Raw genomic sequence first — 17,781 nt, 5'->3', positions numbered from 1 at the left:
TTATCCAAATGACCAAATTGGTATCCTTGAAACTTTGATTGAGAAACATGCTTATAACTGAAATTGAATATCAATTTGCTTATTTGGTCATGAATTAGATTCACTAGATCAAACCAATAATTCAAAAGTTCACAACTTAACTTCTACATGTTAAAAACTATGTTTTAATTATCTAAGTGGTTAAACAAGTCACAAATAACTCAAAAATAGATCTCAAACATTTACCTTCTTCCCTAATCCACTCTTTTAAATTTTCACATGTCAAAATCCCCAAAGTAGACCCAAAAAGAACCCAAAACTAAACTCTAATTAACTACATCAAGAAGTAACAGTAGACTTCAACTAATTATGATCTCATAACTATTGAGACTTTGGCAAGTGTACCAAATCGTTTCAAGTAATAAACTGGTAAGACCGGATATCGTTTCCCAAGAGACTCGTTGTCACCAAACAATCATATAATTTCTAACTAACTTAGACTAAAGAATGATTCCATAATTTGGGTTTTAATGCAATTAAGGTAAATATAAGACAAGAATAGTAAAAGTGAACTTTGGTAACTCAAATACTTAGGAATGGAAAGATTTGAGATGATATGGAATGATATTGTTGGGGGTATGATTTCACCTACTTCACTTTTATGCATGGTAATTTGCTTCCTCTTCATTAAAATGGCAATGTCAATCTATAAATTTACTCAAACTCAATCCCTTGGTAGAGAGAGCCTAGACTTCCTTATTAGATTCCAATCCCTCTAAAAACCTAACAATTATTTCCACATTAAGAATTGAGATTAACGACAATCAAAGGTCTTAGTTCTATTCCTAGATACAATTTCCTTTAGGTGTTCAATCCAATTCCAAATTCACACAATATTTACCAATATTAAGCAAACCCTAAAATTATGTCATGGTTGATTACATCATAACAAGCTTTAGGTAAAGGAAGTAAACACTAACAATTAATGAAAGAGACATATAATCATTTAAAACATTGTAGTTTACATAAGAGATTCGTGATTACATCAATCCCCAACAATAAATGAAACTAGCTCTCCATGAATGGAGAGCTTAAGCTTACAACAATGGTGGAAATGAAAGAAGGGAGAAAACCCAAGGACGAACAAGGATTGTTTCCACAACTCCTAGTTTGCCTCCAAGTGCTTCAGTAGAGAGAAATCGCATTTGGGTGCCCAAAGATACAAGTCCATTCGCGTTTGAGCCCTAAATAGACCAAATTTTTCACATTAGCATCGCCACTGGTCAGTTGCACCCCAGCTATAGCTCAGCTAAAGAATTCCAGTGATAAAGCGCTTAGTTGCACCCCAACTACAACCCAGTGGCAACATTCCATAGAGGAGGCACTCAGCTGCACCCTAGCGGCAACATTCAAGAGAGTAGGCACTCAGCTGCAGGCCAGCTGCACCCCAGCTATAGCAAGCCGAGATGAATGGGGCTTCAGCTACACCCCAGCTACAGATGTCATGTTCAATGTTCTTCTTTTTCACACTTCTTCTTGCTTATATGGTTCTTTGATTCTTTAGATTGGCATACAAGCTTCATGTGAATGATTTAAACATAGAAAAAAGTGGGGATTAGTGATGAAATTGAATCAATACAACTCAAGATGTAATTACTTAGAAACATAACAAATTGAGGCATAAAAAAGGTAGAAAGCTAAGAAAGAGTTGATTTTGTTTACTTGTTCATAATAGAAATATAGGTAAAATTCAATATTATCAACTCCCCCAAACTTGGAACCTTGTTTGTCCTCAAGCAAAAGGTATTTTTGGCCTTAACACAAAACAACTATTTCAAAAACATTGTAGAATTCATAATACTCGCTTGTTTTGAAACAACTAGAAATGAGTAACATCTTAGTCTTCCACGATGGTGCTCACAACACATTGAATCATTTAAATGCCACAGTTTATAAGAGATCAACAATCAAGGCAGAACGCTTTACTGAAATGTGTAGAACCATTCCTCACTCAAGATAGTGTTTCACTCTAATGCACTAGTGTATAAGGATGTGTGTCAACCACTCTACCATCACAATGTCACACAAATGAACTTTGTCTTTCGTTTCAACCATATTAAACACATTCACAAGCAAGTCAGCATCACAAGGACTTTCATTGGCTTGTATTGTGGCTGGGCTAAGAAAAAAACATGGTTTTTCTAGATAACAAAACACCTTGAGTTCAGAGATTAAAAAATTCAAATCATGCACATAAGTTTCTCTTTTGCTTCACTTAAATTACAACCAATTTCTAGCTTATATCCCAACTTTCTTTCATTCAATTATTTTTCTTTATCTTCTTCTTTCTTCCTTTTTTTTCATTTTTCTATCTTTCTATTTTTCTCAATACACCATTATAGAACAAACTCTCCCAAATTTAACCCATTCTCCTGTAGTACAAATGATTGCTTTATTCAGCTCAAGGTAAGGAAATTAGGGAATTTTCATTAGACTTGAGGTCCAGAGAGGGAACACATCTTTCATTAAGGTTCAAGGGGTTTGTATTGGCTTATTTGGCTCAAACATGCAGAAGAGGTAGAAGACAAAGATGACCTTGATCATATGTAACAAGCAAGCAAATGATTCAAACAGAGAAACTCAGGCAAAGTCAATTGTGATCTAACATGATAGCATTCACGAGAAAAATCTAAGGAACAACATCTCACAAGGTTAACTCAAGGTTCCACAAACATCATTAGGCAACTGCCCTGATTATTTATCGCAGTTAAACAAAAAGCATTCTCAAACTGTTCATGATGAAAACAACCACAATTTGAACTTAACTGTACAATCTCAAGCATCATTTCATATTCAAGCATTAGTATCATGAATCAGGATAGTCTATCAAGCTAGATAACTTGACCAAAACATCTTTCTTTTCAGAATTGCAATTCAGACTTTAATTCCAGGTACATAAACAAACATTAGATTATCCAAAATAATTTATGCAACTAAAATAACATTTTAAGCCACTTTAATTCTGAAACCTGATAAAGCCAATCATCACAAATCTTATTTTAAATCAATCATTTAAGCACAAGAATCTCATAAAAAAATTGAATTTTAAAACATAAATATGGGCATAAATATGCACTCATCACTCCCAAGCTCTTTTCCACTTCTAGTGAATATAACATTGCACTCTTCCTTAGGGTTGACTTGAGTATTAGCAGAAACTTGTCCACCTTGTTGGTTTGTCAATTGCTTAGCTAACTGACCAACTTGCACTTCTAGATTCTTTATGGATGCATCAGTATTTTTCTGGTTTTGGATGGACTACTGCATGAACATTTGCAATGTTTCTTCTAGTTTTGAAGTCCGATCATTCTGAGATGGATAATGTTGAGCAGGTTTATATGGATTTGTACTGCTAGAAGCTCCTTGAGTTTGCCTCCACCCTTGATTGAAAGGATTAGAAAAAGGGTTGTTGAAGAAATTTTGTCGTCCTTGGTTTTCCATATAATTGATTCCTTCAGACTGGGAACTACTAGGAACTTGGCAATGACCATTAGGATGATTATCTCCTTAGAGATCACATCTCATTACCTGATGATGCGGTTGAGCATGAGCTTGCTTTGCTTGCAACTGTTGAGGTAGCTTGGCCATATGTTGAGTTAGGAGCTCCATTTTGTCAAAATTGATGGACTTTGTTTCTCAACACTAAGAGGGGGGAAGGGGTGAATTGGTGTTTTATAAAAACCTTCACTTTTTAAATCTTTTTCACAAACAATAATGTTCTTGAAACCTTTCTTGCGCAACAATCAAACGTGTGCAGTAAAACAATATGCGAACATGTCAATGCAAATGCAAATGTAAAGAGAAAGAGAGAAGAAAAACAAACTCAGCTTTTATACTAGTTCAACCTCAATGCCTACATCCAGTCACCCTCACAATCAAACTTAGATTGGAGAGTAATTCACTATAATGATCAGAGTATTACAACTAAGGCTTTATAGAGAAACTCTCCAATGTAAACACCTCACAAACTCTCAATCAAATATAGAACAACAAAACCTGCCAACATAGAACAACTTGTCCTTGTTGCAGCAAACCCTTTGAGATATCCCCTATCAAAGTCAAGAGTACACCACTCTTCTTCCTAACGCCACATGTACAGGAAAATAACAAATCAAAGATTGCAAGTCTTCTCTCCTGATCAATCAAGATGCACCTTCAGTGTGCTAAAGCGATCAGTCAAAGCAGTCTACTAATCTGCTTCACAAGAATTCTTCCAAGATCTGTCAAACTCTAACGTTCGTGATTCTTGGAGCCTTTTTGTAATCTGTAAAGTTTCTAAACTCAATTACAATCATATATGACAATGTTAGAATAATCAAAAGTTCTTACAGAAAACAATCACTACATCAATATATAGTTTGTATAGTTTATATCAGTCTTGACGCAAACTAATCGATTGCCAAACTTATGTAATTGGTTACATTAGATAGATGTAACAGAAATACAACCAATTCAGCTTTTAATTGAATACACAATTAATGCAATCGATTCTCATTAAATGTTGTTCAAACACATTTAAAAAATATGACCGTCATAACAGTTATGACAAGCATAAGTCAGTTTTCAAACATAACGGACTTAATTGAATACACAAAGCATTTAATCGATTAAGCTTTAACACTTAGAAGATTTTTGAAAACTTTTCTTTCTAAAAACACATCACAACACATTTGAAAAAGATATGTGCAAATACACGAGTTTTAATCAATTCATCAACTAATCCAATCAATTCACAACTAGTTGTTTTGCCTCAGTTCAAAACTCAAGTTGTCTAATGACCTTAATTGATTATCACAACACTATAATCGATTAAGTCATGCAGATATGCTTTTGTGCATGTGGTTTTCATATCACAGAAACATACATTGTGCATACATAGTATAATCACTTCACAAACACAATAATATGCATCAATAAACACAGTATGTCCAACAAATGTAATCGATCAACTTTTCTTTCTAAAAACACATCACAAAACTTTTGAAAAAGATATGTGCAAACACACGAGTTTTAATCGATTTATCAACTAATGTAATCGATTCTCAACTAGTTGTTTTGCCTCAGTTCAAAACTCAAGTTGTCTAATGACCTTAATTGATTATCACAACACTATAATCGATTAAGTCATGCATATATGCTTTTATGCATGTGGTTTTCATATCATAGAAACATACATTGTGCATACACATATATAATCACTTCATAAACACAATAATATGCATCAATCAACGCAATATGTCCAACAAATGAACAAACACAATATGTGCATGTTACACAATAAGCATGTACACATTTAACATATAACACAATACAGAAACATTATGTTGTGACATGACAACATTCATATGTTTTTATTACCAATGTGTTGTCATCATTAAAAACTAACATATAGGGATTGAGTTCAGCTAACACAGTGCTCCCCCTATCAACACATTTGTTGAGCGAGAAGTTTGTTCTGTGCAAGCAATGCATCTTGAGCACTAAGTTCATAAACTCATCTCTTTTGTGCTTGTGTTCTCCCATGTTGACTCCTCATGTTAGTGGAAGCCATATTTTCAATAATAGCAATGGCTTCATGAGTAGTTTTGAATAGAACCGAACCACCAAAAGATGTATCTAGTATCATCTTAGTGTGAGGTTGTAGCCCATTACAAAAAGTTTGCACTTGCTTTTCCAGGCTAAATCCACGATTGGGACACTTTCTCAATAAAGCTTTGAATCTTTCCCAAGCTTCACATAGTGGTTCATCTACTCCTTGGATGAAAGTAGCAATTGTAGCCTTAATTTTTGTGCTCTTTGATGGTGGAAAGAAGCGAGCAAGAAATTTGTGTTTCACATCCTCTCAACTAGTCAAACTTTGATTAGGCTGTGATTGAAGCCAAGCCTTTGTTTTTCCATTCAGAGAAAATGGGAAGAGTCTCATGTACAACGCTTCTTCATCCTCTCCCATTACACCCACAGAGCCACACAATTCATAGAAAGTGACCAAATGAGCATGAGGGTCTTCATTCTCCATGCTAGAAAATTGATTTGAATTGATGAGCTGGAGTATACCAGGCTTCATTTCTGCCAACTTGTCACTCATAGTGAGCCTCACAATGCTTGAGAAGTTTCTCGGGCTTGTGTAAGCAATAGAGTCCCCTATGGTTCTCCTTGGAGGTGGTCTTGTGCCAGCCATTTCGTTCACTAAAGAAGTATCAAGAAGTTCACTGTTTTGATTGTTGAAAGAAGTTGAAGATTCAAGGGCAGCTTGTTGACTTATAACTCGTCATCTCCTTGTGCCACTTTTGTTTCTGCGAGCTGTTTTCTCGATCTCAGGGTCGACAAGGAGTGGTTCAGATGACACAGTCCTCCTTGTACAGATATTTCCCTGCATACATTAGAGAACAGCCAAACTCGAGCCACAAGTTAGCCCAAAAATATAGAGATAGTAATTACAATAAAACAAAAAAATATACACAAAAGAATAGAGTCTAAATCGGTTAAAAATCACACAAAAGTCTAGTTTTAGAGATGGGTCCCCAGCAGCGGCGCCAAAAACTTATTGAGATTTTGGCAAGTGTACCAAATCATTTCATGTATAAACCGATAAGATTAGACTTCCTTATTAGATTCCAATCCCTTGGAAAACCTAACAATTATTTCCACATTCAGAATTGAGATTAACGACAACCAAAGGTCCTAGTTCTATTCCTAGATACAATTTCCTTTAGGTGTTTAATCCAGTTCCAGATTCACACAATATTTACCAATATTAAGCAAACCCTAAAATCATGTCATGGTTGATTACATCATAACAAACTTTAAGTAAAGAAAGTAAACACTAACAATCAATGAAAGAGGCATATAATAATTCAAAACATTGTAGTTTACATAAGAGATTCATGGTTAAATCAATCCCCAACAATAAATGAAACTAGCTCTCCATGAATGGAGAGCTTAAGCTTACAACAATGGTGGAAATTGAAGAAGGTATAGAACCCAAGGAAGAAGAAGGATTGTTCCCACAACTCCTATTTCGCCTCCAAGTGCTCCACTAGAGAGCAGTCGCGTTTGGGTGCCCAAAGATACAAATCCCTTCACGTTTCAGCCCTAAATAAACCAAATTTGCCACATCAATGTCGCCACTACTCAGCTACACCCCAACTACAATCCAACTAAAGAATTCCAGTGACAGAGCACTCAGTTGCACCCCAACTACAACCCAACGACAACTTTCCAGAGAGTAGGCGCTCAGCTGCACCCTAGCAGCAACGTTCCAGAGAGTAAGCACTCAGTTGCAGGCTAGCTGCACCCTAGCTACAACAAGCCAAGATGAATGGGAATCAACTGCACCCAAGCTACGATGTCATCTTCAATGTTCTTCTTTTTCACACTTCTTCTTGCTTCTATGGTTCTTTGATTCTTTGGATTGACACACGAGCTTCATGTTAACGATCTAAACATAGTAAAAAGTAAACTCTCAAACATCAGCTCTGCACACATAAATCTCAACAAAATCCAGCAAGTGCAAATGGACAGTGAATTAAATTCAGATTGGATGTAATTCAATGCAGAAACTAACCACCTAATTAATTCAACCGCCAAGTCAAAACTGGAATTTAGGTGCTTTAATCACTTCTTAAAACTGGAGGATGCATTGGCAATTAAAAACAATTTGATGCACAACTGATTATGACAAGAGCAGCCTTTTCAACAAATCAATGAATTACACTGGGCAGAAACAATGGACCAAACCAGTCAAGAATAATGTCCTAAACTAATTCAGAAATCAGTGGACCATGCTAATCAAATCAATGGACAAAGAGTAATGTGAGGCAAATCAGAAGTTGTTGCACTTCCAGAAATGCTCATAAAACAATCAGCACCTTATTTGCAATTCTTATGCATCTACCAAATTCCCATATGTCTTATCAAATAAGAATCAGCATTCACATTCCAAACAATTAATATACCAATGATTTCAGTAAACAACTTAAAATCTAAAATGAATGCAACAGAATGTAATAAACAGATTCAATGCAAGAAAACTTTCTCTCTTGGTCCAATGGGTTGCATTCCAGCTTAATCAATCTCACTTTCCTGCACAAGTAAACCGTCAGCACACAGTTAAGTAAAACTGATTCTCTCATATAAATGTGCCAAGGAAGTGGGCTAAATCAGCCATACTAAGCTCACAGCACTGAGGTTTCTCTTTAAAAAGTTAAAGCACTCAAATGAAAGGTTTAAAAGGGAAATTTTCAGTTTAGCCCAGAAAATCATGTGGATGACCACCACCTAATATGCTACCATTCACACTTACCTTCTTTCAAATCCCAAAAACCAGAATGGAAACAGATTTCTCAATTCAGAAAAAAAATGGTTAGGCTAAGGCAAAGTGATGGACAAACAGGACAACCACTTAAACAGCAGAGCAGACTCTACTAAAGGAAACTCTAGACCAGATGAAATAAGCAATTAAAAGCTTCAATTAAAGATTGGCAGAATAGATTTCACATGCATTGCAGACAAAACTAGATAACCAACAAAGACAAACAAGAAACAAAGCTATGAAGAAGGAAAGCACTCAAAATGAACCTAAGAATTGCTCTAGAGGGGATTAAGAAAGCAAGAAAAACAAGCAAGTTAGAGCAGAAACAGTTAAGTGACTCCAGTACTGAATTTTACAAAAGCGTTTGATAAAATGCCCCAACAAAATTAGTTCATAACTGATAATGTTTTCAGTTTTTGATTTGGAGCTTGTCTTAGTTGGATTGCACAAGGTCTGAACGCTTTTTAAACTTGTATAGATATTCTTTTTCACTTGTTTTGATTTCATTCAACAGACCCTAGCTCTTACTACAATCCAACTGAATCATAAATGCACAAATCAAAATGTCAGTACTGCACTCTACTTGCTTCATAGAAAAAATTGACTTAAAATGGTGGTTTCAAAAGGTGAAAAACGCACAAAGGCTGATATAACTCGAATTAAACTATCTCAACATGTTTAAAACATCAAAACAAACTTGTTTTGCATTAAAATTGGATGCAGAACATAGTAATTCGAAAATTGAACTTGCAATAGCCAATTATGCAATCAAACAGCTCAACCACACCACCAGTTTTAAGTTTTATGGAGTCAATTGACAAATTATTGATGAAAATGACTTTAAAACAGCAATTTGAAGCTTAAACACGACACAGGGAAGTTAATGCAAGATTTCCAGCAAGATCTATATGCCAGAACAGATTTTAAAACCAAAACTAGACTCAAACAAGACAATGCAGATCGATAAACTACAACTTTGATACTGTTGGAGTTTTCACAAGATGCCACCAAGCTATTTGCTTCAGCAATTCATGGCTTAAGTGGTGTGCATCTGATACGAACTCATGTTGTAAAAGCTGACAATAATAGAATAAAGATCACGAACAATGTACTTCCTGAGGCGTGTAGATCACTGTTCTTAAGGACTTATCCGCAGTGTATTGCGCAAGCCCCCCAGGATACAACAGGAACTTCTCAGAATTTCTGAGGATCTCAGAACTAACAAGGATCTCTTAAAAAGAGAATAAATAAACCCAAAATATTTTTAGAAGAAAAGAAGACAAAAAAAAATTAGAAAATGAGAGAAAGGAAAGAGAGTGCAAATCTGCGTCTCTAGAATGAAGAAAGCCACTCTATTTATAGAGTGGGAAATCAACAAAGATTGGCCTAAGGCCCAACGCCAATGGAAAAATCTCGTGCCTTCCGGAAGTGGCTTTGACCATGCAACAACAATTTAAACGTTGCACATTAAAAAATATAACGTTAGCAACCGCATCATACGAAACTTGCGGAACGTATCAACTTTAAATTATATTTTGCAATATTATATTAATAAATAATAACAATCCCCCACATATTGCAAAAGATAAGAAACAATGATTTGAAAGAAAGAAAGAGAAAAATCCTGGGTTTTATAAGATGTAATGCATCAGAGCTGGTATAGCAAGCTATATGAACCAGTCCTAGATCAAGAAACTTAACTAGGGATGGCAACGGATCGGGTCGGGCACGGATAGTGCCTACCCGCAACCCGACCCGACAAAAAAAAATCCACCCGCTACCCGACCCGTTACCCGCACGGATATCCGTTTAAAAAATATCCGCGGATATTTTAAAACCCGCGGATATCCGTGGATACCCGTGAATATCCCATAAATATTTAAAAAAATATATTTTTATAAAATATTATAATAAAATTTAAATAAAATTACAAAAAATATATAAAATATAATATATATTAAATTAAATATAAATTAAAATTTAATTTTAATTATATTTAACTTTATAAAATATAAATTAATGTTAATTTTAATTAAATTTAACTTAATAAAATATAAATTAAATTTTTATTTTTATTTTTTGCGGGTAGCGGATATCCGTGGATACGGATAGTATAATACCCGTACCCGACCCGTTTATAAGCGGGTATTAAAAAACCCGCTACCCGCAACCCGCGGATAGTAAATATCCGCGGGTACCAACTATCTGTCGCGGATTTTATCCGCGGATATCCGCGGGCGCGGATTTTTTTGCCATCCCTAAACTTAACACACAGTATATTTGGTATAGCAAGCTATATGAACCAAAGATACTTGAGTGTGTTAGAGGTTTATCAATCACAGTACACCCCCACAATCCTTGCTGTTATCGCTGTGATGCGCTTACTAGGCCATGCGCGTGCCCGGTATTCATGAGTGCTCTAGAGATCATGCCAAGATCTCATGCAAGCGGCCCCACTTGACACTCATATAGGTGATTTCATCAAGTGTATGCTGCAAATCATACACCACCCGTAAGGGATATGAAGATCATTTAAAACTTTGATTAATTACAAAGTTTAACCTCTCAATAATGCAGTCTCTAACACTTTCACACACACACACACCATAGGAATGGACATATTTGATTTAAAATCAAATTAGTGCTATCAGAACTAACAAATGACTTGTTTTTACCCATATGAACCTTATTAATGGGATCTCCAATCACAAAGGTTGGGTTACCATCACTTGTTTGTTTGCTAGTGGCTTAAGTCCCATTCCCCTCGATGTTTTTAAGATCATATTTCTTCCCAAGGGTTTTGTCAGAGGATCTGCTAGATTTCGTTCTGACTTCACATAGTCAATGGAAATAGTTCCACTCTTTAGCAGTTGCTTCACCAAATTGTGTCTCAATTGGATATGTCTATTCTTTCCATTGTAATTCTTGTTTTTAGCTATAGCTATTGCCGATTGGCAATCACAGTGTATTGACACCGATGGGGTTGGTTTCATTCCTAGTGGAATGTTTGCTAAGAAGTTTTTCAACCACTCAGCCTCACTTCCAGTCATCTCAAGAGCGACAAACTCAGATTCCATTGTTGATCTTGCAATAATAGTTTGTCTGGAAGATCTCCATGTAATCGCACCACCCCCTAGTGTGAATACATAACCACTAGTGGATTTTGTCTCATCTGAATCAGAGATCCAGTTAGCATCACTATACCCTTCTAGTACAGCGGGAAATCCACTATATTCAATGGCATACTCCATTGAACCTCTTAAGTATCTCATAAGCCTGGAAGTGCATCCCAATGTTCTTGATTTGGACATTGAGTGTACCTACTTAGTCTACCTACTGCATAAGCAATATCGGGTCTAGAAAAGCTCATCAAGTGCAATAAGCTCCCAATTATCTGGGCATACTGAGGCTGAGATAATGATTCTCCTCTATTTTTCATTAATTTAGAGTTAGCATCATAAGGGGTACTCACGGGTTTGAAATCATAATAGCCAAACTTCTTAAGAAGTTTCTCAATGTATTGTTCTTGGGATAGTAATATACTATCTCCCTTCCTTATGATTCTAACACCTAAAATTATGTTGGCTTCACCCATGTCTTTCATTTCAAAGTTCGATCCTAGAAATAATTTAGTTCTAGTAACAATCTCATTACATGTACCAAAAATTAACATGTCATCCACATACAAACATATAATGACACAATCACCATTTTCAAATTTAGAGTACACACATTTATCAGCATCATTAGGTGAAAAACCATCACATAACAATACATTATCTACTTTTTCATGTCATTGTTTTGGTGCTTGTTTCAATCCATACAAAGATTTTAAAAGTTTACATACCTTATTCTCTTGACCAGGTACAACACACCCTTCAGGTTGAGTCATATAAATTTTCTCTTCTAAATCACCATTTAGAAAGGCAGTTTTAACATCCATCTGGTGTATCACTAGCTTATGGATTGCTGCTAAGGCTAACAGAACTCGAATAGAGGAAATCCTAGTCACAGGGGCAAAAGTATCAAAGTAATCTATGTTGGGTTTTTGAGTAAAACCTTTTGCTACTAATCTTGCCTTATACTTCTCTATAGATCCATCAGGATGATACTTTTTCTTAAAGATCCACTTACAACCAATGGGTTTTGCTCCTTTAGGCAATTCTACTAAGGTCCAAGTATTATTTTTCTGAATTGATTCAATTTCAGTCTTAATGGCTTTATCCCACTGTTTTGCATCAGGAGCACTAATGGCTTCTACAAAGTTACTTGGATCATTATCAACTAAATAGGTATAGAAATCATTACCAAATGAAGTTTCCTTTCTCTGTCTTTTACTTCTTCTTAATTCCTCACACATGGCATCACTATTATTATTATTTTCTATAGGTTGAGACGTCTCACTAACCTTTAAAGGAAAAACATGTTCAAAAAACTCAGCATTTTTCGTCTCCATTATAGAATTTCTTTCAAGTATATCACTTTTAAGAACTAGAAACCTATAGGCAGCACTATGTTCAGCATAGCCTAAGAACTTACAATCAGAGGTTTTAGAGCCTATTTTCCTTTTCTTAGGATCGGGTAACATCACCTTAGCTAGGCACCCCCACACTCTTAAATATTTAAGGTTAGGTTGATAACCTCTCCACAGCTCATACGGAGTTTTACCAGTTTTCTTATGAGGTATTCTATTTTGTAAAAAACACGCAGTAAGCAAGGCTTCTCCCCAAAGGTTATCAGGTGCACTAGAACTAATAAGCATAGCATTCATCATCTCCTTAAGAGTTCTATTCTTTCTCTCAGCTACTCCATTAGACTAAGGTGAATATGGTGGGGTTACTTCATGGATGATACCTTCTTTAACACAATAGTCATTAAATAACACATACTCACCACCTCTATCTGATCTAATCCTCTTAATTTTCTTATTTAATTGATTTTCTACTTCTGCTTTATAGGTAAGAAAAACATCAAAGGCTTCATCTTTATTTTTGATTAAGTATACTTTGGTGTATCTAGAATAATCATCTATAAAAGTCACAAAATAATTTTTACCTCCTCTAGACATTGTTTGTTTCAAATCAGCTAGATCAGTATGAATTAACCCTAACAATTCAGTTTGGCGTTCTACAGCAAAACATGTTTTCTTAGTTATTTTAGATTCTACACATATATCACATTTACTACTCTGTTTATCATGCATATTAATTAATCCTAGTTGTTTTAATTTCATAACATAGGAAGAATTTAGATGTCCTAATCTAGCATGCCATATATCATATGAGTCAATAATATAAGCAGAAGAAGATGATTCATTAGTATTTTCAGAAATGTTAAGTACAAAGAGACCCTGATCACAATATCCCTTCCCCACAAAAACATTATTTTTTGTCATTACAATCTTGTCAGACTCGAATGACACTTTAACCCCCACTTTTCCCAGTAGTGCTACAGAGATTAAATTAACTTTGATTGATGGCACATGTAGCACATCACTCAAGGCCAGAGTCTTTCCAGATGTGAGCTTGAGAAGAACTTTCCCTTTTCCCAGAACAGGAGTGGTCCTGGAATCACCGAGGTAAACTTGTTCTTCTCCATCCCCTACACTAGTGTAAGAGGTAAAAGCACTTCTGTTTGCACAGATATGCCTAGTAGCACTAGAGTCTACCACCCACTTGCTCACATTGGTCATCAGATTTACTTGAGAAACGACCGCAGCAATAATATCATCTCCTTCGACTATATTAGCCTTAGGAGGATTGTCGTTTCTTACTCTGCGTCTGCACTACGGTGCATGATGGCCCGGCTTCCCACATACGAAGCAATTTCCTTTCTTCTTAAAGGTGGGGTTAGATGTGTTGGGGAAAAATTTTCGAAAATTATTTTTCTTATTGTGATCAGGTTTGTGTTCGTACCTTTTTGGAGCAGGTTTGTCTTCTACCATGTTTGCTTTTGCAGACAATGCTTTGGCCCTCACAGCAACACATTCTTTCCTGTTGGTATCTTCAATAATTATGTGAGTGATCAGCTCTGAAAGTGACATTTGCTTGTGCCTATGTTTTAGTTGTTGCTTGTAATCAGTCCAGGAAGGCGGCAGTTTCTCGATCAGAAGCTCTGAAACAAACTCATCTGGAAGAAGAACATTCTCCGCTTTGATATCTTCGAGTAGCTTGTGGTACTCATTAATTTGCGACTTTATGTCCTTATCTTCAACCATTTCCCAGCGATAGTAATTCCCTATGATGAATCTTTGCCTAACTATATCTTCAGCAGTGTATTTGAGAATCAACGAATCCCAAATTTCTTTTGCTTCCTTATAGGAACAATATACATCGAACAAATCGTTAGAGAGTGCACTAAGTAAAGTATGACGGCATACCTTGTTTGCATGAACCCAGTCTTCAACTTGTTTTGAATTTGGAGGGAGACTGGAGTCGGGTTTTGAAGATGAAAGAGCAAAAGCGACTTCGTACATGTCTAAGAGGGTTTACACGCGTTCTTGCCAGTGCCGAAAATTCTGACCAGAGAAGACTTCAATTTTTGATACATCCGGGAAAGGTTTCGCAAAGACCGTCTGAGTTCCGGAAACATTATTCTGATTCTCCGGGGTTGAGTTGTTGTTGTTGTCAGCCATAAGTCCTTAAGATTGTTGTAAAAGCTGACAATAGTAGAATAAAGATCACGAACAATGTACTTCCTGAGGCGTGTAGATCACTGTCCTTAAGGACTTATCCGCGGTGTATTGCGCAAGCCCCCCAGGATACAACAGGAACTTCTCAGAATTTTTGAGGATCTCAGAACTAACAAGGATCTCTTAAAAAGAGAATAAATAAACCCAGAATATTTTTAGAAGAAAAGAAGACAAAAAAAAATTAGAAAATGAGAGAAAGGAAAGAGAGTGCAAATCTGCGTCTCTGGAATGAAGAAAGCCACTCTATTTATAGAGTGGGAAATCAACAAAGATTGGCCTAAGGCCCAACGCCAATGGAAAAATCTCGTGCCTTCCGGAAGTGGCTTTGACCATGCAACAACAATTTAAACGTTGCACATTAAAAAATATGACGTTGGCAACCGCATCATACGAAACTTGTGGAACGTATCAACTTTAAATTATATTTTGCAATATTATATTAATAAATAATAACAACTCATTCAAGCCTTTTATCATCGAAATAATATGTATTGGCCATGACAATAAACGCAAATCAGAATACACATCAACAACACTTAAATATGAGATTAAGGTCACTTTTGCATGCACCCGAGCTCACAATGACTGTATCATAGCTCATATGGTGTACAACCACTGATCATATAATCCAGAATCTCAGAAAAAAATCAAATACAGCTTTGAACACAGAGTTTATGACATTTTAAGCAATTAAACATAACTGTAAACATGACAGAATATGATTCATCAATGAAAATGACTCAAATGAACAAATGGATCGATTAAAATGAGGAAAAGACTCAAAGAAAAGCTGGCACACACAAATAGACTCAACCAGAACCTAATGAACAGATCAACACCAAAACACATGAATCAACACAAGAAAGAGAAGGAATCATAATGAACAACACGAATATTGAAGAGATTCAACAAGAATGAATAAGATCAAGACAAAATCGAAACAACTCGTGAATTTCATAACAACACAATAAACTTAAAGTCAGATCAGAGACACGAATCAATGGAGAGAGATACTTAGCTTGCGAAGCGCGGAGGAACCTGAGCTCTGATTACCACATGATAGACGACGCTCCGAGGAGAAAACGAAACTTGAGAGATCTGGGCTCCTCGAGGCCTCCTTGACATCAATGCGCAGCGAAAAGAAGCAGAGGAAGCAAATGAAGCAGCGGAAACAACAGAAGAACTAAGAACCCTAGGTTTGGAGGTTTAATCGGTGAAAACTCTAGGGTTGAAGGTAAGGGAGGATTTGATCGGTGGAGAAGAAGATCTAACCGATGGAACTGAAGGAAATCTAAGAAATAACCTAGAGGCGGAAGAAACCCTAGGCTCCTGATGATGTTCGGTGAAGAGGCTCGAATGGATGTAGTTCGAAGGTTGGATCGACGACAAACTGAAGCGAGGAACCTGATTGGTGATGAGAGTCACCACGGTGAAGGTCCAGCGGTGATGAGGATGAGGTTTGCGGTTGAAGAGTTTTCGATAGAGAAAACGTAGGTGAAGACGCCAAATGAGGATATGGAAGCTATGCTGATGGAATCTCATGAGAGAAAAGGCACGCGTGGCAGTAGACCTGACGCAAGCCACGAGGACGCTAGTAATGGGTGAGAGTGGCATGAGATGGATGCTACGGAGGAGAGAGAATCTGATAATGGAAAATGAGAGAATGATAGTGTGAGATGGAAGGTGGCTAGAGGAGATCCTTTGGGATTCTCTAGCCTTGACTTTCAAGGGAACTAAATTCTGGAGTTCTCTCTACAGAAAGTTTAATTCATTATTCTCAAAAGTCCCCATTACAATAGAGAAGCTGGGTATTTATAGTAACCCATGCTCCTTACAAGCTAACCTATGAAAGGTAAAAATACAAAGAAGGACTACGTCGGGCAGGATTACATCAGTGGGGATTAATGATGAAATTGAATCAATACAACTCAAGATGTAACTACTTAGAAACACAACAAATTGAGGCATAAAAAAGGTAGAAAGCTAAGAAAGAGTTGATTTTGTTTACTTATTCATTATAGAAATATAGGTAAAATTCAACATTATCAATAACCTCATCTCAAGTGATTTAAAACAATCATCAATCATCAAGGATTCACATCAAAGCTCTTCCAACCCATATAACACAGTTTGGTTCAATTTCAAACACTCATTATCATAATATCATATTTCAACAAGTTATATATTAAATATCACACCAATTAAACTTCATTTGAAATAAAGAACATCAACACAAATTAACAACTTACCAAGACTTTATAAACCACAATTAGCTTGTCTTACTCGATAGGAAGCTTCAACACCTATAAAGGACTAACCATCACTCCCTCAGCTCAAATAACTCTATCTACACCTACAAATCACGGATCAAGATATGCGATTCGAACCATTGATCAATAAAGAACATACTATAAAGCTAAGGAGACACATGCAACATAAGAATGTACTCATGCATGAAAGATAATACAGTTCAAGAAAAGAGTAGAAACTAACTTACTCTTTTAAGAAGATTAGTTGAATAAGGATTAAGATTTTGTTGTCATGATTACCTAGACATTTCCTAATATTCAAAGAGATTACTCTATGGTTAGAACTTGAAGAGAGAAGGTAATGGAGACTAAGAGAAGAAGTTTTAGAAAGATGGTTTGTGTTTTAAGTAATGAGACCATTAATGAAAATTATATTTATACATTTAGTTATTTTAATATTAAAATAATGTGGTCTTATCATTTAAACATCA

The 17,781-nt window shown here is 35.9% G+C and overlaps 1 protein-coding gene and 1 pseudogene across 1 annotated transcript; both read right to left on the bottom strand.

Moving 5' to 3' along the window:
• Positions 1 to 5,533: 5,533 nt before the first annotated feature.
• On the bottom strand, positions 5,534 to 6,415 carry LOC148203155 (uncharacterized; annotated as a pseudogene).
• Positions 6,416 to 14,100: 7,685 nt separating this feature from the next.
• Positions 14,101 to 14,825, bottom strand: LOC148203154 (uncharacterized). The gene is made up of 2 exons (XM_088106916.1): positions 14,264 to 14,825; positions 14,101 to 14,150 (listed from the first exon to the last, which is right to left on the bottom strand). The coding sequence occupies exons 1-2, from the start codon at positions 14,823 to 14,825 to the stop codon at positions 14,101 to 14,103; spliced, it is 612 nt and encodes a 203-aa protein (XP_087963042.1).
• Between the last annotated feature and the right edge of the window lie 2,956 nt (positions 14,826 to 17,781).

This window comes from Vigna umbellata, chromosome 2 (genome assembly GCF_029865625.1).
Source record: "Vigna umbellata cultivar VRB3 chromosome 2, Vumbellata_1.0, whole genome shotgun sequence".
In the NCBI taxonomy this organism is placed as follows: domain Eukaryota; kingdom Viridiplantae; phylum Streptophyta; class Magnoliopsida; order Fabales; family Fabaceae; genus Vigna; species Vigna umbellata.
This window is presented reverse-complemented; position numbering and strand designations above follow the sequence as displayed.